Source organism: Lipophrys pholis, assembly GCF_963383615.2.
Source record: "Lipophrys pholis genome assembly, chromosome: 21".
Classification (NCBI taxonomy): domain Eukaryota; kingdom Metazoa; phylum Chordata; class Actinopteri; order Blenniiformes; family Blenniidae; genus Lipophrys; species Lipophrys pholis.
In genome coordinates this window covers 12,728,808-12,756,133 of record NC_137649.1, presented here as the reverse complement: position 1 = coordinate 12,756,133, position 27,326 = coordinate 12,728,808, and the positions used below count along the sequence as shown (strand labels likewise).

General features: G+C 43.6%; 3 protein-coding genes across 3 annotated transcripts; 2 read left to right on the top strand and 1 right to left on the bottom strand.

Annotated features, from left to right (window-relative positions):
* Positions 1–1,168: 1,168 nt before the first annotated feature.
* pals1b (protein associated with LIN7 1, MAGUK p55 family member b) lies at positions 1,169–15,972 on the top strand. The gene is made up of 14 exons (XM_080490496.1): positions 1,169–1,418; positions 3,606–4,084; positions 5,367–5,575; positions 9,039–9,116; positions 10,739–10,858; positions 11,005–11,166; positions 11,502–11,579; positions 11,668–11,851; positions 12,538–12,606; positions 12,698–12,769; positions 13,341–13,502; positions 13,667–13,869; positions 14,196–14,306; positions 14,473–15,972. Exons 2-14 carry the CDS (start codon positions 3,760–3,762, stop codon positions 14,647–14,649), a joined length of 1,950 nt encoding a protein of 649 aa, XP_080346622.1. The 5' UTR covers positions 1,169–1,418; positions 3,606–3,759; the 3' UTR covers positions 14,650–15,972.
* On the bottom strand, positions 15,402–21,329 carry atp6v1d (ATPase H+ transporting V1 subunit D). Its single transcript, XM_080490498.1, has 9 exons — positions 21,095–21,329; positions 19,937–20,054; positions 19,255–19,334; positions 19,103–19,170; positions 18,980–19,024; positions 18,765–18,868; positions 18,612–18,678; positions 18,415–18,493; positions 15,402–17,379 (listed from the first exon to the last, which is right to left on the bottom strand). The coding sequence occupies exons 1-9, from the start codon at positions 21,133–21,135 to the stop codon at positions 17,235–17,237; spliced, it is 747 nt and encodes a 248-aa protein (XP_080346624.1). The 5' UTR covers positions 21,136–21,329; the 3' UTR covers positions 15,402–17,234.
* On the top strand, positions 21,299–27,266 carry eif2s1b (eukaryotic translation initiation factor 2, subunit 1 alpha b). The gene is made up of 8 exons (XM_080490497.1): positions 21,299–21,529; positions 22,852–23,094; positions 23,627–23,706; positions 24,534–24,685; positions 24,868–24,974; positions 25,062–25,159; positions 25,309–25,452; positions 26,652–27,266. Exons 2-8 carry the CDS (start codon positions 22,854–22,856, stop codon positions 26,775–26,777), a joined length of 948 nt encoding a protein of 315 aa, XP_080346623.1. The 5' UTR covers positions 21,299–21,529; positions 22,852–22,853; the 3' UTR covers positions 26,778–27,266.
* The last annotated feature ends 60 nt before the right edge of the window (positions 27,267–27,326 follow it).

Genomic DNA, 27,326 nt, shown 5'->3' with positions numbered 1-27,326 from the left:
CTCACATACATATCCCAAAAATATATACACCATTTGATGATAATAAATAATTAAACTATAGCTTATGGAAATATAGTTATACAAAATATAGAATATATGTTTAAGTATACCCACACATACTTATAAACATACATACACACACACACACAATCATATATCATATATCTAATTATCATGCCAGAAAAGGAAGCTAAATTCAAGCTTATATCTAAATTTGATTTCTATTATTTTCAAGTGAAAAACCCACAAATCCCTCACATGAGGATGGCTGTTATGTATATTATTGAGTATTTATATTCTTTAAGGTCTAATTTGATGTCTAATTTGGCATCTTTGAGAAGTTTGCTTAGTTCTAATGTTACATAATCACAGCCATGATAACTGCAAGAAAGTACAGTTACACAACTTAACATACTGTAACTGCATAAGTACACTATTAAGCTGAGATTCACTCATTTATTTTGCTTATGCATTTTTACTGCCATTTAATGAAGGTATAATCTTTTAAAGGTCTTTACTTAATTTTTTTCAGTTCTCTCAACAACACTCCCAAATAAGAATTTTATAGATTTTCTCCCACATTTTTGTGGTGAGGTTTAGACATTTACTGTCATTTTTTATTTAAATATATTCTTCGTTCTTTGTCCTTCTCATTCAATGTTTTTTTTTCTAAATTTTTTTGTAGATTCTCACTGAAAGTATCAAAACTCTGAATGAACGCATATGGATTTAAGTAGTAAACAAAAAAGTGTGAAATAACTCAAATAACCCTAAAGAATACTAGATTAAACTGCACTATTAAACTTAATATGCCATTTATAGATTTTTATGTTTCTTCTTTGTCTTGAGGATAAGCTTTCTCTGCCTCTTTGATAAGTCTTACTTTTTACTTCAGTTTTTTTATCTTCAGCTCTTTGAACTTATATTCTCATTTGTCATTGTTTTATTCAACATATACATATTGTAATCAATAGAGTTTATGCTCCGCGTTTTAAAAAAAAAACCCTGCTTTTATTATTATTATTATTATTATTATTATTATTATTATTATTATTATTATTATCAGTAGTAGTAGTACTTCGTTTCCTACGGTAAAGTGCGTCACTGAGTGATTAACGTCCTACGTCACGCAGTAGGCGTCAAGACGTTTGTGGCCGTCAGGGGTCGCTGTGGAGACGCGGTGTTGCCAGGGAGACGGCTGAAAACAACAGTTGCACAGAAATGGCTTCAAGTGTCCCGACTGTGCCCGGACCAGACTCACAGCAGCGGCTGAACGCGGTGCCGTGAGCCCCGGTTGCTTCTCTTCTGTCCAGTCCACCCGAGCGGGAACTTAAGCGCACATTTGCCGAGTGCGGGGATGGTAAAAGTGTTCTCGCTTCCCCGCTGAAAGTCCCATTCATCCGGCTATCTTGGAGGCGGTGAGTACACGCAGTCCGCTGCGGGACAACTACCGTTAAGCTACCCGAGCTAAGCTAAGTCTCCGGCTATTGTTACGTTAGCGCCTAATGCCAATAATAAATCCAGTTTCGCACATTTAAATGCAGAGCCGCGTTTATTTCAAGCAGCCGTGTCCAGTGTGTTCCTACTTATGTTTAGGAATGTGCTGATGCTTTTGTAAAGTTGCTCTATAAGTTAATTATTTATATATTTAAAGGCTTAAGTTGCTGCAACTGCTAATTATGACAGTTTATGTCCTGCAATGTTTGTTTTTCATGGAAATTACCAACTAGAATGTCTATTACCATTGCGAGCTATAGAGAATCACTACTGCTGCTGTAGTTGAAGTGCTTTGTGGGAGATTCTAAGCTTTTATGAAATCACAAAGTTATTTTACAGCTCTTTATTTTCTTCTGTTACACATTACACTGTAATGTCATGATATTTACATTTACTCATGCTTTGAGGCCATTTAAGATCAAAACATATCAATACGTCAATAAGTTTAAAATTAATTTAGGAAATGCACAATACTGAAAATAGTATTTTGCCCAGTTCACAGTGAAGTTGGAATTGTATGCAACAGTTATCTTAATGAAATACATCTTTAAAATCACATATGTCAATTATAAAATTCAAGCACCTTTACAGAACTTTCAGTCATATACAGTTGCCAAGTCAAGCAATTCATCAGCAATGAAAAAAGGCGGGTTTAGTTTGGTGGATCCATCTTACTCAATCATTTAAAGTGGAAGTAATCCTGGATAATGTGTTTAGTTCATTCCTGTGTGGTCTCGCAGTATCTCATAACTGCCTCAGTTTGTTTTAAGCTTGACCTTCTAGTGTCACCTCAGCCTGCTCATTCAGTTGATATGAGCTTGTCGCTGTCGAATTCAATATCACACACCATGATTAACTCCTGTTTAATTGCAAGAGCCTATTTGATAACCACTGTAATCTTTCAAAGGCACCAAATTAAATCCACAGATGCAACTGGGACCATTCGCCTTGTTTATTCTTCACTCGTCTGTTCAGGTCTCCCCGTCCCTTCCCACTATCCCCTCCAGTGCGGTAGTGGCCACTGAACTAGAGTAGAGCATGAGAGCCCAGGCTTAATTAAGCCCATAGGAACAGATGGTCTGCTGGCAATCTGTGCTATTTGTCAGCAGTACACCGCCTCTCTAAATTCAGCTAAATGCTTCTGGAGGGGCTGGGTTTGGGAGGCGGGGGAACAACCTGCCAGACGTAATTAACTGTGGGAAATAGGTAAAAAGGAGGGAGGGCTGTCATGCATTGATGGGTGACATTAGTGACATGACAACAGAGTCCACAAGTTGGCTTTTGGTGGCAAAGCCGTGTAAAAGCAGGCACATGTAGATGTGATTATTAAGGTTTTTTAAATGGCTTTGTGCCAATACTTCCCAGACATACTATTTAACTCAAGTTGCTGCTTTTAGCATCCTTAAAAATAGATTGTAATCCACAGTAGACGCAACAACAAAAAAAACCAACCAGACCACTGGAGAGCCAATTAGGAATATGCTCAAGATGTGCATGCTATTTAAATACATGATATATTAGATATATACATTCATGAAGAAGGCTCCAGGGGGATTTTGTGATTAAGCTCTTCAGGTGGACCATGTGGGGACAGGTGTACCCAAGCAAATGCTGGGTGAGGCTGAACCAAAGGGATTTGAGGTGATTGAGGGTCAGAAAGCTTTCCTCGCTTTCCTCTCCGCAGGAGATTAGTAGCGTGATGGATGGGAGAAGGTGCAGGCCAATGTTGGCTGTGATCAACTCGCAGCAAGCTGGAAGGAAGTAGTAATAAAGTAAATTTTCTGAATGTATTGTTCTGAAACTCCGAGCAAGACCACGGTGTCTGTGATGAAAATGACCAGATAGAGACTGTTGAATGCACACAAATTTGAGATGATCAACTAGGCTAAAGGAAGTACGTTGTACGTTGTGTGTGTGTGTGTGTGTGTGTGTGTGTGTGTGTGTGTGTGTGTGTGTGTGTGTGTGTGTGTGTGTGTGTGTGTGTGTGTGTGTGTGTGTGTGTGTGTGTGTGTGTGTGTGTGTGTGTGTGTGTGTGTTTTCTACAACTTGCTCTTAAATTGACATAAAGAGAAAGGGAAGCCCAGTTTCAATCTGTGTTTGTATTCCAGGATGACTGATCACAGAAGGAACGGAAAGGACTACATACTCCACTGGTGTGCAATGGCCCCTGAGCTGAGCAGTCTCAGCATCAGTACCTCGTAACGCTCCGGCAGATCTGAGCAAACACTGGGGTGGTGTGAGCTGTACACAGCTGCAGCAGGGATGATTACATCCCACATGAACGGTTATGCGCAAGAGGCCACCGGTCAGGCCAAGAGCCACAGGGAGAGGGCTGTGGACTGTCCAGGGGAGGAAAGCAGCCTCATCAAATCTCCACAGAGCACTGCCCACATGGAGAGGATCCAGCATTACCAGGAGGAACTGAGGAAGAGGAGAGAGGAAGACAACAGGGGGAAGCACGGGATAGACCCCAACGCTTCTCTGAGGCTCAAGAAGCTGTCACAGAACCCGAAAGTGGGCATTGACAACCCCACCTTCGAGGGGAAGGAGGCCACCAAAGACACAAGCTCTCCAGATCCTATAGTGGGTGAGTCATAGAAAGGAAGGTGCTGAGTGTTGAAAGAGCCTAACGGAGGTTGGGCGAGAGAGAGAAACAATGCAGTGTCAAACAATGACTACTGAATGGGCAGAGCGGAGGTTGTGGTGGAGGATTTGGTTTATGGGCTGGCCGTATTTCCGCTGGTCAGTTGATCCCAGTATACAATTTATCTTTGCTTCCCCTGCAAAACTGTAGAACTATTTAATTTCAGACATTTTATTCCGGAATCTTCTCGATCAAAAACTTTGAGAAAAAACACTTTGTATGAAACTTTAAAATGCTACTCTAGTCTCAGGACGAATCAAGGCTCTAATCACTCAAATCCAATGATAATCTCCAATTTGCAAAATGCTACTACTACAACAAATGTTAGAACAATTTCAAAATGTTACCCAATCTGAAATTGTGGAGACTTAATTTGTGCTTGAGAGAAAAAAAAAACCCTCTCTCTCTCTCATGATATAGGATAACAGTGCAACAGTTCTTTCTAACTGACATGAAGGTTAAATCAAGGTTTCCGCTACACATTGGACATTAATGTAAAACATATTGAGGTCATGTGATCATTTAAGCTCAAACGTATGCACATAGTTTAAAGTAGAATTACCCTAAAGTTGCTTTTAATCCTTGACTACATGATAAAGTTTGTGTTGAGGACACTTCTTGTCATCAATTATTTAACCTGCTGCTATTTGTCTCACAAACAGGACGTATTGCTACGGAGTGTAAATTATTGCTTGAACATGCGAACAAAACATTCGCAAAACACCAAATATATGAATAGAAATGCAATATAACATATTAATAATCAACTAAATAAATAAAGATTCCAGATTTATTTTTAAAGATCAATTTAAATTTGTGAGGGTTTTTACCTGTGTATTTTTAAATGGCATTCAAAATTTGAGATAGATTTATAATCCGGTGGTAGCCACTTAATATCAAACATACATTATATAAATATATGTTTGCTACAATTTATCAGCGGGGGGTCGTGCCTCACATCTGAATGTTAACCTCCTCAAGAGAGATGTTCAGGTATAATAAAGGATCTTCCCTGAGCAATAACATGGATCTAATAATTGCAAACAGTTACTGTGTACACTGCTGCGATTAAGAGTTTTTTGGGGTTTTTTTAAATTTCACAAGTGTACCAACATTTCTCTCCCGGGACACAAAACTAAACTCTAAGTTTTTCCGTTTGCAGGTGTTATTTTGTCCTTGTGTTTCTGTACCGCTGCTCCCCTCACCGTCTCTGCCTCTCCCTCAGAACTGGAGGAGTTGCTGCAGACTCTGAAGTGGGTGCAGCACTGCTTGAGTGATGCTCAGAGCCAGCAGGACGTGGAGCTGTTAATGCAGCTTCTCGCAAAGGAGGACTTTAAGAACGCCTACGCGGTCTACAACGCCGTGTCCCAGCAGATGAGCCGAGCCAGTCCCACCTCCCCACTCACAGCACAAGCACAGCACCTCTGCCACGAGGTATGCGTCACGATCCTGTTGATAGGTTCTGAGAAAAGACTTGCCGCGGTACCACCCCATGACAGTAAGGTTGATGAGAGTGTGCACAAGGTGAATTGAAATCAATTTGCAATCCTCTTGAACCCCATATTTTATTCACAGTAGAACACAGAGAGCATTTCAGTGAAAACATTCAATCCTTTTGATTTATTTCGAAGCTGCATATCTCATTAAGGCATGGAAGGAGCACCCAGACGGCTTGAGAAGCAACAAATCAGTGATGCCACTGAATATCTGAAGTGAATTTGAAAAGTAATGATGGACATATTTTCAATAAAACTACATCTACAAAATTGTACAATTCACAACAACAGTAGAACGCACGCTGCTCAATGTTAACGTTTTAAAATCCCACCACTTTCACCATGTAGCGTCGTCAAATAATTTAGAACATGAAGAAATCTGTGTGTCCCGAGTACCGAGTAGCGGTTTTCAAGTGACTTTAAGCGGAGGATTGTTTCTGTTGTGGAAACTTCAGCATGAGGTCCGAGACACCGAGCGAATACCGTCTGAGAACACTGTTCACTGTGCAACCCTCCGTAGAAGGTAAAAGTTGTATCAAACTCCCCAGATGGTACTGATGATACTGCGTCGCTGCTATCAATGAGCGAAAATGTCTCTAACATTTGATGCACCGTTTCAGTTTAATTGTGTTTATGGGTTTATTAATTTGGATTTTCCAATCATGGCATCATGTTTGTCTTTAGATTTCTCGCAGGGCCTGAACCCGTTTGTCGTAGCCGAGTGCCGTTCAAACCGGTAGGAATATATTTAAGAGTATATGGCTCTCGGAGGGAGGCTGAATCATGTAAAACAGACCGACATGGACAAATGAATCACCCGCTGTGGATGTTTTCCAACACAGGAACAAAACTAGTTGCATACCTCCTGGTACTAACAGTCTCCACACATGAAGCACTCCGTGCTCACTGGCTGAAAGTGCAGTTCAAAATGTCCTCTCTAATTTATGGTTTGGCTACCGTTGGTTTATATTTTCTTTCAGCGCACCTCCGTGAGTGAAGCAATTGAACAAACTCAACGAAGGGCGGAAAATCTTTGCTTCAGGTGATGATTAATTCAACAAAGCTGCCCTAAAGACAGCCATGCCAGCCTGAATAATTACGAAATGTAAATTATCGTGCGGTTAACAAGGTGAGAGAAAACAAAAATGGGGGATTTGTGGGATACGGGCCATGCATGAAAATTCAGCAAAACTGGCAAAAAAGAGAGACGCAGAAGGTAGAAAATTCAAATCAGAGCATTCGGGTGAAAAGAGGATAAGCTGGCAGGCACGAGCAAGAAAAGGGGATCAAGAAAAAATATAGCAGGGTGTGTGGTTTGGTATCCCACTGGTTGGGGACATAGAAAAAAGAAAAAGAAAAAACATGGTTCCACCAGTTGCTGTTTCTTACTGAAGCGACATTTGACAGTGACGTCTGAGGAGCTCCGGGCCAGAAAATGACGAAGAACCAACGTCGGGGTTTCTTTTTTTTTTAGGTTTGAGAGTAGGTGGGAATCCGCCACACTTGATTCCTTGTTGACAAAACAAGCAGCCAGCTGGTCTCTACTGAAGCGAGGCGAAGGTAACAGACGTGTGTCTCTGCAAAAGGATGTTCACACAACTGTGAGCTGAACTGCCGTGACCAACATGGAAGCTCTATAGAGCTACGATGGAGGCGCCAGGGTCAGCATGAGGGTCCTGCCCCTGCCCCATCACTTCCTTAATAATAAATAAACAGGAGTATCTAAAAACTACAATAAAAGGCTTATGAATATAATATAAAATAAATTCAGTATCATAATATTATTTTTTATAATATATAATATTATTATTTTTGTTGCGTAAGCTCAACTATCACAAATACTTTTTTTATTGCTTGAAACTTTTCCTATTAGTTAGTATGTTATAAGTATATGAATAATTCACAAAACAGCCGCCTTATGTTATCCAGGTTTTATCCACCGCATAGTTTTTTCCGCTGGCAAATAGACAAACAGAGGAATCCAGTTCCTTTAAAGGCCTCTGAGCATCGTTGCGACTGAATTCTATTCCTGTCCTGTCGGGAGTGGTTTAAGATTAGGAGGCTGGGTGTGATCATCTATTTCGCTTCACGTACACACACAACACATCGCCCCGCGTAAAGTAAACCAGCGTTTGCACACATTCACCGGGCCCGTCTCCTGAAGTGCTTAGCAGCGTAAGAGTTTGACGACTAATCTCCCAGCGGCCCTCGGTGCTCGCTGAGCAGAGCAGCGCTCCTCCGCAGGAAGGAGGCCAGGATCTGGGCAGCCAGAAAAAGAAACTCCAGCAGCTTACAGCAGCGTGGGCCGAGGCGCAGCACGGCTCAGGGGGCGGGGGGGGGGGGGGGGGGGGGGGGGGGGGAAGTGCGTCACCTTGTTAGCGAGAGCTTTGATGAGTGTAATGGATAAACTAAGCTCCAAACAGGAGGAGAGGAAGAGGCAACAAGGACGGGCAGCAGAGATCCAAGGTGCTCGTTGTCACAAGCATTGTTTGAGAGAACCAAAAGATTAAAACAGAAAGAGGAGGGCAAAGACAGACTAAAGAAAACGAAATCCACCTCATTTAACATTCCCAAAACATCAGGAACCGACACAGGGAATATGCACCTTTTGACTTTTGGAACCAGGAGGGGGAGTTTGGATCCTCAGTCATTCTTATTATACACAAAGTCCCTGGTTGGAGGCAGTACCTTGAAAGGTTCAGAAACTTTAAGGGTGTGGCCTGTTTGGCTGGACATGTTCCATTGATGACTTTTAATCACAGATGATTATTATTATTAGTAGTATTTTATCCACCATATCTAAAAAATTATATATTTCTCAAGTTTCTATCATGTGTCTATCGATTAATTGATTATCTCTTGTTCTATGGAATATGATTTTTAAAGAAAAACATTCAAACGATTCACTTGTGCACAAACATCCACCTCAGCTGTTGACCTTTTCGACTGCTGGACTGTGGCCCTCAGAACTCTGCAGCACGTTCCCTCCATCAATTCAGCTTACCGTGTATAAACTCTGTAACTCTGTAAACTCTGTATTGATCAGGAGAAGTAGGAAGCTGCAGGGGCTCTGTCCCCTAACATATCAGTGTAGAACTGCTGATTTAGGTTGATTTGAGAAATGATCGAGCACAAAAAAATTTAAAATGTGCCCGACAACGTGAAGATTGAAGGCTTGTTTGTAAAAATAAGTAACTAGTAGAACATACTGTTGGAATTTTATTAATAACCTTTGTATGTTTAATTGTGTTTATATGATTTGCAGTTAGACTAGTATTTGCACACTTTGCCCGCATAGGCTGGTTTGTAGGAACTTATTCTTAAAGTATCATAAAAAAAAAAACAGCTGAGTGGCATATATACCATTTGTCTTACCAAAATGTCTCTCCCTTTCTGCCTAGGTCCAGAAGATTCTCCTGTCCAGCCACCAAAAGGAGGGTTTGGAGCTCAGAGCTTTGCTCACCAGGCCTCATCTGCAGGTCAGAAATCAGCTGTGACCCCCGCTGACCCTTCATGTGGCTCTGAGAGAATCCTAGTGAGGCTCAGCAGCAAGTCTGCCGGGCCCCGAAGGCCAACTCATTTATTTATAATAATTAGACTCCTGGAAATATAATTCAGGTTTAACTCTCCTGTTTCCAAAAGGGTAATTATCTTTCTGACACCTTCCACTGGGAGGTCAGAGGTCAGGGGTAAGTAGAGAATATGCCAGTGAACCACGAGACCAAACAGCTCTAACACACAATAACACCCACATTATTGTCATATACTTGATTGATCAGTTAAACAATTTCGTTTTTACTCTGTCGTGATACAGTATACATCGCAGAGGAGTGAAATATATCGAGTTTAGTCATGAGGTCCTATCAAGCTTCCAACCCTAACCCAGAGATGGAGCTATTTTACAAATGACACCATTAATTTTAACGCTTTTCAAGGTCAAATAGTCGCTCAGTTGTTGAAATGATTCATAAAGTGACTCTTAAAAAAAAAAAGGCAGCAATGTGGGTCATCTCTCTTGATAACCTTAAAACATGATCGGTGTCGTCTTTGCAGCAAAGTCAGCCTTTTAATTATTTTCGGTAGAACAAGGACAGGAATGCATCTTTTGGTGGAGAACCCAGGCACTGGGAACATCTGGGCAGCATTCGGTGGGTCAACACGAAAGAATCTAAGGAAGTCAACCACGACCTTTGAAAGTGGCTCAACTCCGTCTTCATCACTTTGGGCGTCGGCGATTCCTCCGGAGGAAAAAGAATGATCAGACTGTCATCATCCATTAGCGTGGCAGTGAGGCGAGAAAAGGGGAATGACTCTGCAGTGATTTTACAGTGGCGGGTTCTGACGCCGTGGCGCCTGGGGTCCGTTCGACCCAGGCGACCATGTCAGCCTCTCCTCGGAGCCAGTGAGCCACGCGCTATGAAATGTGAGCCGGCCTTGTGGCACACAAATTGGAACAGATTATGTGAGTTTGTCTGCAGGGAGCGGAGGATGGTGTGGCTCGCCGCATAGAACAGGTAAACAGCTCCACGTCCTAAACTAATGGAGACACGCGGGAGGGGACCGGCGCGCCCCTCAAGTCCAGCCCGACGGCGCTCCGTCGTTTTCTAGGACGCGCTCTCCTCGGGAGCGGCTGAAGTCAAAGGTGCTTGATGATTGATGGCGGTGGATTCTGACACCTAAACGCAGGCGGAGATTAAGACGGATTGTGTGTACGCCAAAGCTTAGCCCGGGCTCTGCTCCCTGAGGTCCCAGTTCGCTGCAGGATGGAGATGCTAAGTTAGACTGACGGTTATTAATTGTGCTTCGTAGAACACGTGTCACATTAAATAATGTAAAGAAGCCATCCCGGTAATATTTCTGGCTCCAAGGTGGGCTTGCTGACTGGTTTTCTTATGAGAGACGTGGGTGAGGAGATCCATGGCGGCTGCGACAATGTGTTCTAAACTCCTCTTTTATTATTCATTGGAACAATTCCAAATCTGAAACGTTTCACTGAAATTGAGCCGATTCACAATAACACAAGGGCACAATAGCCCTTCATTTGTTCCATCTGAGTTTGTCAATTTTCTGTTTGTCTTGTGCTCCTGTGCTCGTGTGGCAGGCATTGATGCAGGTCCACGACAGTGTGGCAGAGCAGGAGATGGCAGAGGAAAGCGTCACCCAGTACCTCGGAGAGACGGTCAAATTAGTGCGGCTGGACAAGGCCAGAGACACTCCACTGGTGAGAAGCTTTCCATCTCGCACGTTCCTTCACAACGCTTCAAAAAGATACAACCCATTTTATTCAAAAGACATAATAAAAAAAGTGTTTGGATTCAGTATCACCGAACAAGATACTATTTGTTCATGGTATGATCCCTGATGCAGGGTGCAACCGTTCGTAACGACATGGACAGTGTGGTGGTGAGCCGTGTGGTGAAGGGCGGGGCGGCGGAGCAGAGCGGCCTCCTCAGTGAAGGGGACGAGATCCTGGAGATCAACGGGATTCCCATTCGCGGGAAACATGTCAACGAAGTCCACGACCTGCTGGTGAAGACCATGGATTATCAGAATCATATCCAATGCATCGGCTTGCTCTTTGTTACGTGTCTGCTGTAGTCTGGGTCCTTGTTAATTCCCGCAAGCTCAGCTTATTGTCCGGATGAAGCGTAGCGCCCTCTTTTTGGATTTGCACTTGCTTTTGAAGGCAGTTTTGAACTATTTATAATCTCGCTCTCACCTCATCATGAATTAGCTGATACGATCATGATGAGAGAGGAGTTTTATTTTAACAGCGTAGTTATGATATGCGCCCCAGCAAAGTAATAAAAAAGTGCTTAAAGTTTGAGGCCGAACTCCAATTCACGGCATTTTCTATTTTTCAGCAACAAATGCACGGCTCACTGACCTTCCTCCTCATCCCAAGCTCTCAGATTAAACCTGCTCCGCACAGACAGACTGTGGTAAGTCTCCGCCGGCGTTTGCGTGTGCCGCGAGGATATCCGTCTGCATGCGAACGCCAACCATGACGTCCTTCCAACCTGCCCTCAGATGCACGTACGAGCCTACTTCGACTACGACCCCTCCGATGACCCCTTTGTGCCGTGCCGGGAGCTGGGCCTGTCCTTCCAGAAGGGAGACATACTCCACGTCATCAGCCAGGACGACCCCAACTGGTGGCAGGCCTACAGGGACGGAGACGAGGACAATCAACCGCTGGCTGGACTCGTCCCAGGTGAGAGTGAGAGCTGAGCCGAATATCAAAATGTGGTTCATTGTTTCGTCGTGACGGAGAGCGAGTGCAAGGACACACAGAGGGGAAACAGCCAAAACACTGTGGGCTGATCCGTGGTTGTGTGTGGTTCCTACTCCAAGAACCTAGTGTAACGATACTGAGGTAGAACAAATGTAGAAAACCCGGGTTGTGTTACGATTAATACACACGAGCAAACAAGGACACAGAAAGGAGTGGGTTCGATTCTCTGCTCGTTTCATGGAAGCGACGTCTATTTGAGCCGCTTGTGTCCGAGGATGAAGAAGAACAGGAAAGGACTCCTGACTCCGCCCCTTCGTAGTAACGGTGGACGGAGCAGCTCCTGAACGTGACTAATAACTGATCTGGCACTGGCGTGCTGGCAGGAATCACCCCCCGTCTGGCACGTCAAGGAGATTAAAACAAACAGCGGAGAATTATTTGTGATTACTTTCTGACCCCCGCCTGTTGTGGCTGGAATTAAATGAGGTTAAGTCCTGGAAATGGAAAGTGGGCCGTCTTTTTTCTCTCTTTCTTTCTATGTCCAGAGAATGGATGGGGGGAAAAAAACACCTAATTAAGATACAAACTTTAAATTTCAGTTTATTTATCGAGTATTGAAAGGACAATAACTATCCAGATGTTTTCTTTCTTTCTTTTTCTTTTAGGTAAAAGTTTCCAGCAACAGAGAGAGACGTTAAAGAAATCTTTAACCGACCGGAGTCGAGAGCCTCAAGGTAAAGACTCTTCACATCCACTTTCACTCATTTAGAAGTAAAATGTTCTCTGTTGTGCCGAAGTTAAACGAGGGCCCGGCTGTGTGTTCAGGGAAAGGCTGGTATGCAAAGAAGAGCAAGAAGCAGAGGAAGAAAAGCGCACCCAACCTGAACAGAAACGCCGGTAAGACCCCCCCCCCCCCCCCCCCCCCCCCATGGGGCACTGATCCGGTTTGAACACGTGCTCCATCTACACACTTAACACGCCGCCTCGGCTCATTTACCACCTGTGAGCGGCCGCCTCCGTACTGGCCGCCTGCCAAGTGTCCACACATTGTCGGCATTAGCCAAAGTCGACACCTCTCGCTCTTCTCGTGGCAGCTTGTCCAGACTCGGTGTGTCACCGGTCAGATTAGTCGTGTTCCTCACAGACGGGATCAGGAGGAAGCACCAACAGGTGCCCAGCGGGGGCCTAAATGGCTTCAGAGAACTTGCAGAGCCGCACACGAGGAACCACGTCAGACACCAGCAGCTCCGCAATCTGCAGCAAGGCCGGGTCGCGTTTTTAAGAAACACGGCAAACTTCACACAAACATGAACGCTCATATGAGTCTGGGGTGTTTAGTTGATCTGCCCCACCTCCCTTGGAAGGTCAAAGGTCAGAGGAGGGTGGAGAACGGCAGCCCAGCAGCTCAAAGTGATCTTGCATGTAGGTCGCGGGTGTTTGGCTAATCACTTCCAAACTGTCTCCTCAGACTACGACGACATCCTGACCTATGAGGAGATGTCGCTGTATCACCAGCCAGCCAATCGGAAGCGTCCCATCGCTCTGATTGGTCCGACAAACAGCGGCCACGACGAGCTGCGCCGGCGGCTTCTGTCCATCGAACCCGAGAAGTTTGCTGTGGCTGTTCCTCGTAAGTCCTGGCTTCCTTAAAGCGGCAGGACGCCACAGTGTCACATGATAATCGCTGGGATTAAGTGAACGGTTCCAAACCTTGCTTTACGTGATATTTATCAATTAGCAATAAAGCAAATGAGCATGCCCATCTTTGAATCGTCTTTCCTTTTCACTCCTCAGACACGACCAGAACCGCACGCATTCATGAGCGGAACGGGCGCGAGTACCACTTTGTGGGCCGGTCGGCCTTCGAGACCGACCTGGCGGCGGGGAAGTTCATCGAGTCGGGGGAGTACGAGAAGAACCTGTACGGCACCAGCACAGACTCCGTCCGACACGTGGTCAACTCCGGCCGCATCTGTTTGCTGTGCCTGCACACGAGGGTAACACACTGCCGAGACGCCACAGTGGACCAGCGTGCTGCACAGACAATCTATAGATCACACGTTCATCCAATAGATGAAAGATGCAGACAGTTAAATAGAGAAAAAGTGCAATTAAACCAAATTCGAATGGATAAAAACATGGGTAATAGAAAAGACGAGTAAAAAGTTCACATGAGGATTTTGAAAACAGACATTGGTGGATTTTGTTTTTGTTTAGTTTTTTTTAGTAAAAGCTGAAATTGAGGTTTTTGATATGATTTGACTCCGGGTCTGGTTTCTCTGTCCATGGTTTCATTTGTCTCCTCATGTTGTTTTTCTTTCAGTCCCTGAAAGTGTTGAGGTCCTCCAACCTCAAGCCATATGTCATCTTCATCGCGCCTCCTTCTCAAGAACGACTACGCACCCTGCTGGCCACAGAGGGGAAAACACCAAAGGTAAAAGATATGGGAAAAATATTTTTCTAATTTCATTATTCAGCAGAGGTGTCCTGTACTTTTACTTTGAAAGAGGCTTTACAAAAACAAACAAACAAAAAACAACCTTCCTACACACATTCAGGCGGTTAAGGGGTTAATTGGATGTCCTGCTTTCTGTACACAGCCGGAGGACCTGAAGGAGGTCATCGAGAAGGCCCGCGAGATGGAGCACAGCTTCGGTCACTTCTTCGACGCCACCATCGTGAACATGGATCCAGACCAGGCGTTTCACGAGCTGCGCAGGTTGATAGAGAAGCTGGACACTGAGCCGCAGTGGGTTCCCACCTCCTGGCTGTGCTAGGAGCTCCGCAGCCCCGAGGGAGTCGGTGACGGAGGACGAGACCCGGTGGAGCAGCTCCGGTGGAGCAGCTCCGAGGATGCCAGCTGCCAAGGATGGTCGGCGGTGAAGCTTCGCTGGATGTTTTCACTTGCACGTTTTCCTCGTTGGTTAGAGGAGGCGCTCGTCAAGCACGTCTTGCAGGGATGGACTCAAATGTCTTTACTTTCTTTTCTTTTTGTTTGTTTGTCGTTGCTGTGTCTTTGTTATTTTTAATCATGTCCGTTTTATGCAAACCAACCTATCAGACCAATAGAAATATTTCAATTGTTAATAGTTATTTATAACTGTAAATATATGTATATTTTCTAGACCAAAGGAGAAGTTATTTTATTGTTTGATACCTTAACCGGTACACTCGACTGGGAGATTGTAAAAGTATTCAAGAGGCGACCTGACGAAGCAGCGAGTCAAAACTGCCGGTGCTTCAGGTGGCTGCTGACGTCAGCTGTCACCTGCAGCAGCGTCACCGTCCGTCCAGAGTCAGTATTATTTCATGTTGTGTTGTGACAACAGACAGTGTCCGACTGGGTATCGTTACTATCAGTATGTAACTGCTGCACAGGGCAGCTGAGCTTGTTTGTTTTGTGTTTTTTTTTTTTTTTTTACCAGTATATGAAAAGATGATTTTAAAACGTAGAGTAAGTCCAAATAATCCTCTGTAGTGTCTTTGCAGGGTACCTGAGCACAAACGTTGGAGCAGTGGGAATAAAATTGGAAATGGACACGTATGTTTATTTGTTTTTTTTTCTTCAAATGTCTCTTCAAACACACAAACACCAACGTAAACAATGTCGTCCACCATTGGGAGCTTTTGGGGTTTAGTATCTTGCCCGTGGGCAGGCAGACATTGGAGTTGAACCACCAACCGGAGGAGTGAAAATAACCCCCAGCACACTGCGGATATGGACATCCTACTCAAGTGCAACTCCTGTTATACCGCTCAAACTTTACTCAGTTACAAAAGGAAAAACTAAATAGTGAAGTAAAGCACAAACTACTACCAACTATCTGTCAAGCACTTTGCTCAGAGACATAATCATTTATACCAAGATAGATTCTGTGAGCAATGAAGAAATATGTCAGGTGTTTCTCTATTAAATCTTTTTTTTTATCTGAAAAGAAAAGAAAAAAAGAATGGTAATAAAAATTGCGGGGGAATTTAGTGATTTTTTTAAGCAGAGAACAGAGAACATTTATCCAAAGATACAATTGAATAACCAACATTTGGTGCTGCATTCTACTGTATGGAAAGTACTGTATAAATAAAGTGGATTTGATTAACAGCAATGTTACTATTTGTTTTCTGTTACATCCACCCTGTCCGGAGTCATACAACCCAAATGTATATAATTAAACATTTAGTATAAGTAGATTCACAGAGGGTGAAAATATTTTGTAAATAGAGTTATGTAGTACTTCTACCTTCACATTTGTACTTGTTTAATACAAATATCTGCTCTTTAAACTTCATGCATCCAAAAGAGTTTTTAGTAAGCATCTCAGAGGAATATATTATTTTGGTATCGTTGTACAATAACAAAGTAGAAATCCTGAATGTGTCCATCTGTGCATCTTATGCTTAAAGATTTAAAGAGATAATATCCATGTAAAACACAAAATAGACTTCACCATGGAGGGAATAACACCTTTGATGTCCACAACATTAAATTTTTTTAGCCTATAAATACGAATGTCATTCCTATCTCGAACACGCGCCCTTTACTTTGACGCTCTTTTATCTTCTAAACACAGTCATGCAGGAAGCACGCACCTCTCCCACGTTGTTCCACTGAGCCATTAATCGTTTTGCTTGGTATTCATGAGAATACTTGACTATAGTGGCTTTTAAAAGTCAGCAAAGAAACATATGTCATGTGTTTTTGATGAAACAAAATGGACCAAAATGACGGCCGGACGGCCGGTTGAATATTCAGAACATCTTTATTCGGATGGATTTGAGGGGTTTTATTGACTCGTTCGTCACATTTTACAGCAGGGTCACACCGGGGATTCACGTGAAGTGGTCAACATCCTCCAATGAGGTCACAGTAACCCCTGGATACGATGTCAGCAGCTGGACGATGCTCCACAACACACACGCACACGCACGCACACACACACTCTTTCAAAACCACAACCACTTTAAGCTGTACAGCATGCGATGGCTCGAAATGTGGTGCGAAGACTTAAATATCGACAACGTCGTCATTCACACGGAATGCTTTGCTGCTTTAATTTCTCTCGTGTAAACAGACTTATATTTATATTTAATGTAATATGTCACACCGTTTCGTCTCTAACAGCAAAGTGCAACGACACTTTTCGTCCCTGTACTGTGACACGAGTGGAAACACTTCCAGCACTGAAACGTTTGGAACAAATGATCGCAGACATGGACGAACAAAAACCAAATAAACCAAACAAACAAAAAAAAAAAACTCCACAACTTTCATCACTTGGACAAGAGGACACTGACACGGCCAGAGAGGCACAGAATAAATAGGAGCGCGAGCGACGCTGGTGACCGCCGGCCTTCAATGGAGGCTTCACTCAAACAGCAGGTCTTCATCCGTCTCCTCCGTCAGCATGTTGGCCGGCTCCGCGATGGGACCCAGCTTGGCCAGGCGCTCGGCGATCTCCTTCTCCGTCCGTTCCCTCAGCTGCTTCTTCTTCTCCTGAATCTTCTTCAGCCTGGCTCCACAGAAGACGGTTGAATAGTGTTATTGGAGTGCTTTTATCTATTTACACCATCGTTGTACATGATGGAGTTCCCTTTATTCCAGAGGAGATGTCAGATTTATCTTCGCTCTGCGACCACATGAAGCCCAATTTGACCTCAACTGGCCCGAATAAACACAGAAAAACACCAAATATCCCTCAGTTCTGGTAAAAAGAGTGGAAATATTCAGATTTGATGCTCTTCCTCCAGAACCGCTTTCCTCCACCTGCTCAATGTCCCTAAAACTAAGAACTTGCATTTGTATTTATGATTCCTTCCTAAAAACCTCAAAACGCTGCAGCGAGGGCAGTGACACGAACAAGCCCCACAGATTAGATTCCTCAGTTGACGTGAAATCTCGAATAAAATTAAAAACTAAATCTATAAAGCTCTTAACCGCCGGCCCTCATCACAGCTTAGAGCGCCGACGATCCCATGTCATCCCATCAGAACACTTCATACTCAGACTGCGGGCTTGCTGGAGGTTGTTCAGGTTTTTCTAAAAATAGATTTTGAGAGCAGAAAGTTTAATTATGAGGCTTATTTCTTGTGGAACCGGGTCCTAGTTGCAGTTCAGGAGGCTAATGCAGGTGAGACTGTTGGGGGGGGGGGGAGACGGCCTTTTCCCCTTTTTATATTTACGTAGAAACATTGCGAGTTACTAACACTGCGTCGCTCTCCTGCAGAGCTTTCACTGCGGAGCGGGAAGTTTGTGATCCGTGTGTCCTACCACCATCACGTCTGTGTCTCAGCCTGCTGTCAGATACCGACTTGTTTCCCCGGTCTGTCTATTGTCTTTTTTTTCCGTTTTAAGCAGAAAGTTAAGTCTGAGTCTGGACCTGCAGGAGTTTCTTTTCCGTTCCAGTGTCGCCGTTAACTGTCCGTGTGGGACTGTTGGGTTCTCGGGATGCTTCTGTTGTAACACGTACTATAGGCATTAAGTGAAAATGAATCCAGGGATTTAAAGCGTATTGTAAGAAGAAAAGAAGAAAGAAAAGGCTTGTCACCTGTAGAACTCCTCCCTTTCTCTCTCGTCCAGCTCGGTGATGATGTAGGTGAGAGTGCGGTCAATCCTGGGAATAATCACTGCAAGGTGGAACAAACATGATGTGAGAAACATCAGAACCCTTTCATGAAATATCATCGAGATGTCTTTTTTTTTTTTTTTTTTAAGCCTATAAGTGCTCATGAGGTGTGACTTTACCGTGCTCAATGGCGTTGACACGGCGATTGGTGATCTTTATGGCTTCATCCAGGGTGACAAAAGAGGTCTGCAAACAAACGCGAGCAATTGCATGAAAATCACATTCCAGTCGTCCTCGAAAGCTCCGGTAACACCGTCATACGGTCTCTCCACCTGTAAGGAAGCCAGCTCCACCAGCAGCTCCACGGCTCTTGCATAGTTTCTCTTCAACCTGGAGAGCTGCTCGCCTCCTCGGGCCAAACCGGTGAGCTCGTAGCCTGTCGGACACGCAATCCAGGATTATTGAGATTTGTTTAAGAAAAACAAACTAAAATCATCCAAACACGGTGCGGTTTTGAAAGAAATGAAAGGAGCGAGACTTGACTTACTGTCCCCGCCTTCTTGGTAGTGCTCAAACACTGGAAGAGTGACACCTGCAAGAGGAGAAGCAGAAGATGGTGACAAACTGTCCCGTCGCCCACGGCGAGCGGACGTTTTTTAAAAAAGCCGACCTGCCACGTTGTCTTTCTTGGCTCTGACCTTCACCTGGGCTTTGTTGACATTCTGGATCACAGTCGTGCTGCGGGCGGAAACAAGAGGCGGCGGTTGAATCCGTGTGCATATTGAAAAGAGCAGCGCAGAGATCCAGGTTGGTGGTTCTCACCTGAAGTCTCCCGCGGCAAATTTGGCTTCAGCCAAAGAGAAAGCGGCCTCCCTCATCACCTCGCCCATCTTGGTCTTCGTCTAAACGAGCAGAAATAGGAGGAACGACAACTTTTAAGAAAACTCTTATTGGAGAAGTTATTCTATTCTGTTCTGTGGTTTTGTACCTTTCAAATATTGCAATCTTAATTTGGTTTAGTTTACTTTATTTGATCGCCTCATGTGTATTCATGTCAGCAGCATCACTGACTACATACAGGCTGCACAATAATACAAAGCTGAATCAGAGCTCGGTGGAGGTTTTTAACAAAAGATAAAAATGATCCCTCTTATGCCTGAAACTACCTGGATTTCTTTACATTTAATGGCTGCAGAGTTGAATAAAAAATGTGTAATTGGTGAGTGCTGCTGCCCCTTTATCTAAAATAGCTTACTGTTAACATTACTGCATGTTACTAATCATCAAAGCACTGAAAGCTGTATTTCTGTGCTTTCTGGTAGTTTTGGAATTGTTCTATTCATCATAAACAGGCTTGGAGTTTCCGTGATGAAAAGTACACATCCCAAATTCTGAATGGGCTAAATCATTGTATTAATCTTATCTTAGTTACTGGCAGGTGTAACAACGTGAGTGGAAGAATTGCAAGTGCGTTACGAAAAATATCCAAAACAATTCAACGGACTTCGATGATTTTACGAAGGATCTGGCGAAAGCGCATGGACAGCGCGTCAGACTTCTTCTTGAGCAGATTGCGGCCGGTCTGCGCTCCCTTCAGCCGAGCCTTCATGATGGTCTGAGCCCTGCAAGCACATAACAAACACACCGTGTTCAGGCTGGGGTTAATCTGACTTTAGATCTACTCTTGGCGTCAGGCTGCATTGATTCCAGCCCGGGTCTGCATGATAGAAAAGGGTTTACTGGTTGGTGGGAATCATTCACAACCATCAGCTTTACCCTGTGCAGGGTCGCGGCACGCTGGGTCCAATCCCTGCTTACTATGGGCCCTGGACAGATCAGTGGTCCATCACAGGGAGACACAGAGAGACAAACACACACACTCACACCGAGAGGAAATTTAGGGTCACCAATTAACCCCACAGGAATGTTTTTGAACTTTGGGAGGAAACCAGGGTGTCTGGAGGAAAACCAGGCACACACAGGGAGAAACATGCAAACGCCACACAGGAAGGCCTGAGCAGTATTTGAACCCACAACCTTCTTGCTGTGAGGTGGGAGTGGTAACTACTGCTCCACCATATGGCTATTCACAATCAGTCACTGTCATTTTAATATCTGATCACAAAGAATTGCTTTCGCCTCATACAAAACCAAACAAATCACTTGTGTGAGCCCCAGGAGATCCTTGTCACCATCAAACTTTATAACACTTATTTATAAATAGTATCATTTCTTACTGACTATCTCCGTTTGCACATTGTATTTACTTATTTTATATCTAATTCTTTTTACTGTCAAGGACTACACTGTGAAGAATCCCTCCCTGGGACCAACCAATCTGCTGAGCAGGCCTGCTATTTGAATAAACACAGTGGAATGTGGATGGTTCATTTTCTGACCTTGTAACAGACTGACAGCTCACACTTGGACGATATTGTCACCATCACATGACAGAAGGCCTGTTCCTCTTTAGAACAGGGACCTGGCTCTCATTCATGCTGCATTACAGGAGAGCAAAACTCCCACGTCCATCTAGAGTGAGTGTTTGCAGGAAACCGTCGGTTTTCAAAGCGTGTGAGAGAGTAACGACACAAAATATCGATGTGTTGATTGGTTAAGAGGCTGCAGAGGTTAGCAACTCGCGATCAAACAAGCTGCTTACATTCTGGAGGGGAAGATGTCGATCCTGTCTTTTCCGGACATCCTGACGTTTTGTCTTCGGTCACTGTGATTTTACAGGACGTGTCGCTTCCGACAAGTAACACTTGAACGTGTTATTCTGTGGTAAACAGATGAAAATAGTGCTCCCCGTGCAGGATTATCGGGCTGATGGTCGTGATCTTGTCCGACTCTCCGTTCGCGATGGTCAGCTGATTTCCCCTCCCGGTCACGTGACTGCGTCGTTCGTGTACTACGCATGCGCGTGTCACCATCCACGGCCGATCCTTTCCGGGTGAGACATTAGCGCACCCATGAATGTGAGCTAGCGGGCCCGACTTTTTCATTCAAAAAAACCACCCAATTGAACACAAGCGGACATTTGAACGCCTCCTCTGCTGCATTACTCAGCGTGTCACTCTGTAAGCGTATGACACAGGTGAGTTTTCGGGGAGAAAGCGGATGTAGTGGCGGGAGGCGGTGAGCGTACGGCGCTGTTAGCTCGGTGGCTAACGGCTAGCCTGAGCTGCGGTGCATGTGCCGCATGTGATCCGCTGGACACCGGGCGGTGAGCTGGAAGATAACGGATCGCACTCGTAATGAAACCTTCTGTGTCGTGGTGTAGAATGACAGGGTTTTTTTTTCATTGAAATCGTCTCAACACGTTGCGGATGTTCAGTGAAAAGATGCTTGTTGTGTCCATCCTGTGGGTTCTGGGTTGTCTGCGTTGCATCATCTCATTCAGAGCAGAATAAGTGAAATAAAAGTCGTTTAGGTTTGGTCTGTATTTTCCTGTAAACTCGCCCTTGGATTTCAGATCCTAATCAATCAGTGTTTCTCTTATTGTGTCCACACATCATATCTATGAAGACAAACTGAATATTAGACACGCCTCTGAGTGGGTCTCTTTAAAAATACCCTAAGTTGCAGCTTCTAAAATGGCCATCAGTATATGTATACATTTTGTTTAACTGTAAAGGAAACTGTAAGGAACAAATAGCAATCCGGAACCTTTTTTACTTCAGTTGTCTCTGAATATATATTTAACTGACATCCATTCAACATGTTTTGGTCACACAAAACGTCCTAAGGGTCTACTTCAATTCTCTCTTAACAGATAATATATTGCGTTAGTTATTTTTCTTTTAATGTGTTTACTTTTCTTAAACTCAATCACACTGAATTTGACATCACCGAGCCCATAGTGTCACTGTGTGCTCCATAGTGCACATTTCTGTATGTTTACATTTTAAATACTGTAATATTTTAATAAAGAACACATTTTTGTACACACAGAAAGTAGATAGTTAGATATTTAATGGCATTGTTTATAGTGCTTTTTCTTGTGTATGTTATTTTATGTTGCAACACTAGAATTTCCTCAGTGTGGGATAAATAATTGCTCTTCATGACTTTTGAGCCACTCCTATTTATTCCTGTTGTTTTAAAAGATGACCTCTGGTCCATGTGTTATATTATGATCTGACTGGACCCTAAAATTAAAAGAAATATCACAAAAATGGTAATATCCAGTAATTATTAAAACTTGAGTTGAGTCTTGTATTTGTAGCATTGAAATGAGGGTCTTAAAGTACCAATCCCCCCCCCCCCCCCCCCCATTTCATCACTTGCATCATTTAGCAGTAAACATTTATTCTATCCAGGAGTTTACTTGGAGTAATAAAGTCAAAATAAAGTGTCTTTGTGTAAAGCTGCTGCTAACGTTCACCCCCTGGTCCTCCTTTTTTGGCTTCCCCACAGCGATGCCGGGGCTCAGCTGTCGATTCTACCAGCACCGGTTCCCAGAGGTGGAGGATGTGGTGATGGTGAACGTGAGGTCCATCGCTGAGATGGGCGCCTACGTCAGCCTCCTGGAGTACAACAACATCGAGGGCATGATCCTGCTGAGCGAGCTGTCGCGTCGACGTATCCGCTCCATCAACAAGCTCATCCGCATCGGCCGCAACGAGTGTGTGGTCGTCATCCGAGTAGACAAAGAGAAAGGTGAGGGCGGGCAGACGGCCGCTGGTCCCAGCTGGGGGTGCAGAACAAGATTTGAAGACGCTACAGCCTGAACCTTGTCTGTGTTTTAAGAAATCCGCTGCAAACACTTAAGATATGTTGGGACATATTGACCTCAACGTGTTTACTCAGCCCAGCGGAGGCGTAAACAGGATTTACTGCTGAATGATGATGAGACATGTGGATCAAATCTGCCTCCCTCTTATAAAACTACTTCACCTGCATGAGCAGAAAAGACCAAATACATTTAACATATAATCTTCAGGTCCAGATGTGACTTGTCATTACATTGTTACACGCCGACTAGTATTAAAAGGAACTATACTGTTTGTTCAGAACAATCTTATCAGTTGTTATCATGTATATTCATGAGAGTGATGAACAATATTTTACTAAAACTTGACCTCAAATCAGCAAATTTAAGTGACTTCAGACCTCATCTTGCACAATTTGTAACTTTAAACTTACCGTCATTGCAATGTTTAATGTGTTTTTCTTTCTTCTGTCGTCACAGGATACATTGATTTATCCAAAAGAAGAGTTTCTCCCGAGGAGGCCATCAAGTGTGAAGATAAATTCACCAAATCTAAAACTGTAAGTTAAACTCTCTTTGGAAATTGAAGTGCTTCCTAAACCACCTCTTCCTACTAACATTTCACCTTCAGAACTCAAGTTTTTTTATTTTTACTTTTATAGCTTTTCTGTAGAAACCGAAACTGTATTGTGCCATTTATAGATTCTACAAATGAAGACTTCAGGCATATTGTTTTTGTTTTTAAGCTCCTACAGCAAAAAAAAATAAATTGTCTGACAGAAACGGAATGTACAAGAAAGCGGAAGTCTCCTCCAATCAACTTGTATTTAAAAAACAAAAAAAAACCCTGTTAATTTCAACTTAAATGCAAGGATGTTGTTGGATGTTTCAAGGTTTGGCTTTATCTAACTTCTCTGACTTTAAAATCAATCGGAAAGTGTCAATATCAACCTTAAATCATTCTTTATGGCTCCAAATACTCTCAAATTTAGATCAACTTCTGGGTGAATTTGGGTAAAAGATTGACGGACCTTCTATTATTCACCACTAACACGCTACATTCATGCACAGTCCTGTCAAACAGGTGGAGTCGCCTCACATGTAAAAGATTTTCCAAAAGATTCTTGTAATTTTATACAAGCAAGACATTTCTATTGTATTCCTCTCTGACTAACATTACCAATATCTCCAGTTCGGACTACATATTGTCACTTGTGTAATAAAGGTTTCATGCATCAATGTTTGACTTGTTTCTTTCTCATTTCGATGACCTGACATCCTGACTGGATTCGTCTCGTTCCAGCAAGATGTCTTGTGGATTTCTGCTATAACTTGCCGGTTTGACCCTCTCGTGTTCTGTTTCTGAGCTGATCTGGTGTGTGTGCAGGTGTACAGCATCCTGCGACATGTGGCAGAGGTGCTGGATTACAGTAAGGACGAGCAGCTTGAGAGCTTGTACCAGCGCACCGCCTGGGTGTTTGACGAGAAATACAAGCGGCCCGGATACGGCGCTTATGACGTCTTCAAACAGGCCGTATCGTAAGTTTCAAACCACAAAACTCCTCGGGCGGACGGAGAAAGAGGTGCCAAAGTGACACCACCATAACTAACAACACAAAAACTAGAAGTTACAGGAGATGTGTGAACAATGGCTGCTAATATAAAATCTGTTATTCATGTGAGTTAAAAGAAGAAGAAAAAAAACCTCTTCCCCCTGACAGAGACCCTGCCATCCTGGACGGGTTGGATTTAACAGAGGAGGAGCGGAGCGTGCTGATCGACAACATCAACAGGAGACTCACTCCACAGGCCGTCAAAATTCGAGCAGGTGCGAAGCTGTTTGACGCGAGTGTGTCGCGCTGGTGTCAGCCGATCATCTCTTCCTGACGGCTTTGGCTTCCTTTCCCTCCTGCAGACATTGAAGTGGCGTGCTATGGCTATGAGGGAATCGACGCCGTGAAGGAGGCCTTGCGGGCCGGACTGGGCTGCTCCACAGAGGCCATGCCCATCAAGGTAATCTAACTACTTTAGTCCGTCTCCAGGTATGTGGGACTAACCGGGCAGCGAGCTTGTCAGTGCAACCTCCTACCTTAACTTCCATCCGCCACCCTCTGCCAGTAGTCTGTGCTCAGCTGAGCTTGTGTTGATCTCTTCCCCGGCAGATCAACCTGATCGCTCCCCCTCGTTATGTGATGACGACGACCACCCTGGAGCGCACGGAGGGCCTGTCCGTCCTCAACCAGGCCATGGCTGCCATCAAGGAGAAGATCGAGGAGAAGAGAGGCGTCTTTAACATTCAGATGGAGGTGAGGGAAAAACATTTACATTGCCAGAAGTCTGTATACAAAATGTGTTGATTTCACCAAACTAGATATAAAAACAAGAAACATGCACATAAAAAAAAACCCATCCTAACAGTATGCAGAAGGAATACTTTTGGGAATATATATATATATGTGTGTGTGTGACTTGCCAACATCCTGTTAGTCCTGCAGTACCAGTTTGCGCCACATGATGGAGTCTTGCTATTTCACTAAAAGAAGCAGCAAGAAGAGTGAACACAATGGAAGAAGCTCTTGGCTCGTGCTCAGTGGGGAAACGCCACCACAAATGTGCACTGACGCAATGTAAAGTTGACGTGAGATGCTTCTTTTCAGACGTCGGGGTTCATGTTAATACATCAACAAGCAAGTTTAAGCCTCAATTACATCAGAGGCTTCCACATCTTCCCTCCAGTGTCCATATTGCAACGACACCCAGTGTTCAACAGCGATAGGAATTAAATTCCAAATGCAGTAGCATATTGTTTTTAAATTTAGTTACTTTGCTTTTGGTAAATATTAAGTTTAATGGTGTCATTGTACAGACATATATACTGTTAAGTAGGTTGTGCGACAGCTGAATCTCACATATAAGAGCACTTTAGATACCTACACATTAAAAACACTGGACAAGATCAAACTTTAAAGGTTATGGATGCAAATATTTTATGCTTGGATGCAATTGGACTTGATTTATAGTTTGTTCTGGGACACAGGAACTGGCTATGATAACTACACAAATAAAAGACCATTTTATGTATTTACTCTTCCAAGCACACGCTCTCATTTTTCTTTTTTTAAATATAGTTGATTATGTTTACAACATAATTTCATTTTAATTGATTTATATCTTTGTTCTTTATTAGTTCAAATTTCTTTTGTGTGTCCATGATGGTATAAAAGTAGCTTTTGCTCAATAAATGACACTTCTGCTATTTTATTACGTCATTAATACTATTTTGATGGATTATTTAATCAGGTGCAAATCAAACTAAAGATTCTTTATTATTTTTTTTTAATTTTAAGCAAATTTAAGAAGGAAAAACATCTGATCTTATATGTAGAAATATTTTCACGATTTGAGCAATTTAAATATAAAGAATAAATACAGTTCAGACCTGTAGGTCATTTTTCTGGTTACATCTGTATTATTTCATAACTTAATGGTGACCGGTGTCTCGCAGCCCAAGGTGGTGACGGACACGGATGAGACGGAGCTGGCGCGGCAGCTGGAGCGGTTAGAGCGGGAGAACGCCGAGGTGGACGGAGACGACGACGCCGAGGAGATGGAGGCCAAGGCAGAAGACTAGAGTCGGTGCTGGACAGGAAGGCTGGCGGGGGGAAGTGGACAAACAGAAGGAGAACATGTGAACAGGTCTGGCCTCAGTCAGTCCAGCAGATGGTAACTTTCACATTGCAAACGTTAACCGGCGTTACTAGTTTATTGGTTTGTTCATTAACTGGGTTTCTCTCAAGAAGCTGATATTTAACCGGGGCGAAGGGTTAAATCACAACGTAAAACATCAGCATAGTTTCTATTTTTAAGAACTCCAATTTGAATACAGAATAACTCTTAAAATACAAAAGCAGTGGCCTTCATGTACCTCTTGGTTAAGAGCCCAGTGTCCTCGGCGCTTCGTCTCCGGCTGCTTTCTAGACGTGACTGACGAAAGAGGGAAAAGCATCGGCTCTTCTTGCGTCTGCGCCGGTCAGCCGTCACTTCATGTGTCTCAAGGTCTCTACTAGCAAGACCTGCTCTCGTTACGCTCACATGGCATCAATAAAGATCTGCAAGTTTTGATCTCAATGTGTCTGTGTCCCCTGAATGAAACCGTGCATGAATCACCAGCTCATTTTAC